The sequence below is a fragment of the Myodes glareolus genome, chromosome 4 (genome assembly GCF_982192425.1).
Source record: "Myodes glareolus chromosome 4, mMyoGla1.1, whole genome shotgun sequence".
In the NCBI taxonomy this organism is placed as follows: domain Eukaryota; kingdom Metazoa; phylum Chordata; class Mammalia; order Rodentia; family Cricetidae; genus Myodes; species Myodes glareolus.
Genome location: NC_142029.1, coordinates 87739951 through 87743476, shown reverse-complemented (window position 1 = coordinate 87743476; position 3526 = coordinate 87739951). Strand labels below are relative to the sequence as shown.

At 38.1% G+C, this 3526-nt stretch overlaps 1 protein-coding gene across 1 annotated transcript; it reads left to right on the top strand.

The window, feature by feature from the left end:
- The first annotated feature begins 2578 nt into the window (after positions 1-2578).
- Positions 2579-3526, top strand: LOC125409796 (olfactory receptor 8B8-like). Its single transcript, XM_048448974.3, has one exon. The coding sequence runs from the start codon at positions 2585-2587 to the stop codon at positions 3524-3526; it is 942 nt and encodes a 313-aa protein (XP_048304931.3). The 5' UTR covers positions 2579-2584.

The following is a 3526-nucleotide window of genomic DNA, read 5'->3' as shown; positions in this document are numbered from 1 at the left end:
ACGCTTCCAAAAGTAGTTTCATGACTAAAATGAGTTTTAACTGAAATACCTAATCATTTGGAGACACTGGTTCTATACTAGTAGACACAGCGGGTATAAAGGAAATCATATCACTTTGATGTTATGGACTTCGATTAATAGGCATATGTGATATGTATGAAGAAAGGCATACATCCTAGAACCTGGAACGAGGGATCCTTTGGAATTGATAGCCAATTGGGTCCCCATTGATTTCCTAATATTACAAGCTATTGTCACTGCTCTCGATTACCCCAAACTTGATAATTAGACAATATTGCAGAAGACACCATACATTTATGCCATAGCATGGAGAAATAACGTTTGTGTATAATTCGTAGCCTATTGTCAAATATTTTTTAAAAAAGTTTTTATATGTCTATATATTTCCATTTTGTTGTACTCACTTCCTTATTCTTTGTCAACTTCTTACTTGATAAATTATATGTAGATCAGGTCCACTTATGTACAATTACAAATTCCAAATCATCAACACAAACACAGAGACCTGAAAAGTTGTGATAATTTTACTTTCATTTTATAAAGTCATCATTAGTTTTCATTTCTCTTAACATGATTCAATGGCAGGTGAGGACCTAATTCTTCCGATAGTTGTCTCTTAACTGTTCTCTGTACGTAGATAGCAGGATACATCATTACTTGAAAGGTGGTCATGTCTTGTGTAAAAACTTGGGAGTTGAGTCAGGTATTGTCCAGCATTTATAGTGCTAAAAGTCTATATATGCTATCAAAGACGAAATGCAACACTCAGTTTCACTAAGGTGTGAAACATGAGGCTACGGTCATAGATAGCTAACCTGGCACAAATACCCACTAGTGGAATATTTTCTTAAGTATTGTAGAAGTAATCAACCATCGAACACTTTTGGACTAGATTTCAGCCTTGCTTCATAGACAAAATTCATTCTTAACATGGTTCTTGCAGTCAACTGCTGAGGCAGGGTCGTAGGACATAGACCTGAGGGAAATGCTTATGGCTGTTATTCTGCTTTTGATACACTAGTAAATTGCCTCCTAATGAGTTTCCATTATACCCAAAGTTTGGTGCACCTCTCAACTTTCATCAGAGATGCTTCCTTTAGCAATAGATGGTCATTAACACGGGTATCTTCAGTAGGTCAACTGGTAGAGCATAAGAGACTATGGATGATTAATCCTAAATGGGACCTCCATATCACACTCCTTTTCTCAAGTCTAGAAATTATAAGGGAAGGAGCAATGGAAAGACTGTAAGAGTCAGAAGAAATAGAAGACCACATCAAAACAATGTTTTTGGAATGTGCTCAAGAACCTCAGAGTGATTAAAACAGTATGCATAAAATACCTGAAAAATTAAGCCTGACAAAAATCCTAGAATGGAGGGGGTGATGGTAATGAACTCTATCTCTATGTTGAGGAACTATTGGAAGTGGCTGTCTACTGTGAGAAACATGGTCAGTTTCAAGGATGAAGCCCCTGAGAGGTTATGTTCTCTCAAGTAGATAGCTCCACACTCATCAAACAGGTAGTCATGAAAGGAGTCATTGTGATAAGAAATTAAAAAGAAGACATACAATTAGGAGGGAATATGGTTGGAGAATGGAAAAAAATCAGAAGGGAAGAAATTGAGGATGAACTTCATTAAACAAAATGTATATATGTATTAAAGTTTCAAACAATAACAGTCAAAGAAAACAATAGTGTATATCTCCAATAAGCCTATGTTTTGTTATTACTACTGAACTAGTTTGTAAGCAGCATGGCAGCAAAGCCTGATCTCTGGGGAAATACCTGGTAATCACAAGTCTTTCCATTTTAATCAGGTCCCAAAGAGGACAAGCTCATAAAACCCCCTTGGGTCATTACCAGGTGACTCTTGTGACATCAGTTGATATATTTACCAACCTCTGGGATACAAGAGACATTCTGGGAAAAGTCACAACTGGAAATCATGAACTACAACTCATGACTTTTCAGAATTTGAAGAAATGAGGGCTCTGGATTACCCAGTCAAAGATGAATTTCTCTCATCACCAAAAAGCCTAATTTAGAAACAGAAAAGAAAAGAAAAAAATTCCTAGGCTATTCACCTTACAACTCATTCATGCCATGTGTACTTGCCCCTCTGTGAGAATATAATAGAAGGGTTACTAAGGTGACTTGTGAGTTGTCTATGCACAAAGGTAAGCAGTGAATTAGATGCATGTTTTTTCCTCTCAAACCGACTTTGAGCAATCCTGTATAATCCTGTATATTGTCTCTTCTCCTTGGAGAGGACCAATGAGCCTGATTTGGGAGGTGAATTGACAAGGTATAAGAACAGTGATACTTCATAGGCAAGAATGATCATAGGTGCCCTAATACTGTTCTCAAAGAAATAGCCTTCTATTTATTAGTGGTTATTTCTAACCACTAATGAACTCTAAACAGTGTTGAAAACAAAGGCCCAGAGAAGTGTGAGATTGAATTTATTACTCAAAACTGCATCTTAATCTTATTTTAATGGGGTACTTTGGAGAGCCTGGAATTCCTATATAATGTTATGATTTTTATTGTTCTCACAGGTATGACCCAGAGAATGGCCTTAGTTAATGACTCTTCTGTGAAAGAGTTCATCCTGCTGGGCTTGACACAGCAGCCAGAGCTCCAACTGCCTCTCTTCTTCCTCTTCTTGGGAATCTATGTGGTCTCCATGGTGGGGAACCTTGGCATGACTGTTCTGATTATCTTGAACCATCACCTGCACACCCCCATGTACTACTTTCTCTTCAACCTTTCCTTCACAGATCTCTGCTACTCCTCTGTCATAACCCCCAAAATGCTGGTGAGTTTTGTGAAGCAGAACACCATCTCCTATGCAGAGTGCATGACTCAGCTCTTTTTCTTCTGCTTCCTTGTTATTGATGAATGCTACATTTTGACAGCCATGGCCTATGACAGATATGCTGCCATCTGTAAGCCTCTGCTTTATCACATCACCATGTCCTATCAGGTCTGCCATTCAATGACACTTGGTATATACGTGATGGGGTTTGTAGGTGCAATGGCCCACATAGTTTGCATGCTGAGACTGACTTTTTGTGATGGCAACATCATCAATCACTATGTATGTGACATACTTCCTCTCCTGAAGCTCTCCTGTACAAGTACTGCCATCAATGAGATGATGGTTTTCACTGTTGTAGGTGTCAATGTCATTGTGCCCAGCCTAACTATATTTATTTCTTATACATTGATCCTTTCCAACATTCTTGGCATTCGTTCAGCAGAGGGTAGGTCAAAAGCCTTCAGTACCTGTGGCTCTCATGTAATAGCTGTTTCTCTTTTCTTTGGAGCTGCAGCATTCATGTATCTTAAACCTTCTAGTGCATCTGTGGAAAGTGATAAAGTATCTACCATATTTTATACCATAGTGGGGCCAATGCTGAATCCTTTCATCTACAGCATAAGAAATAAGGATGTTCACATTGCACTGAGAAAAACTTTGAAGAGAAGCATGATTACTTAA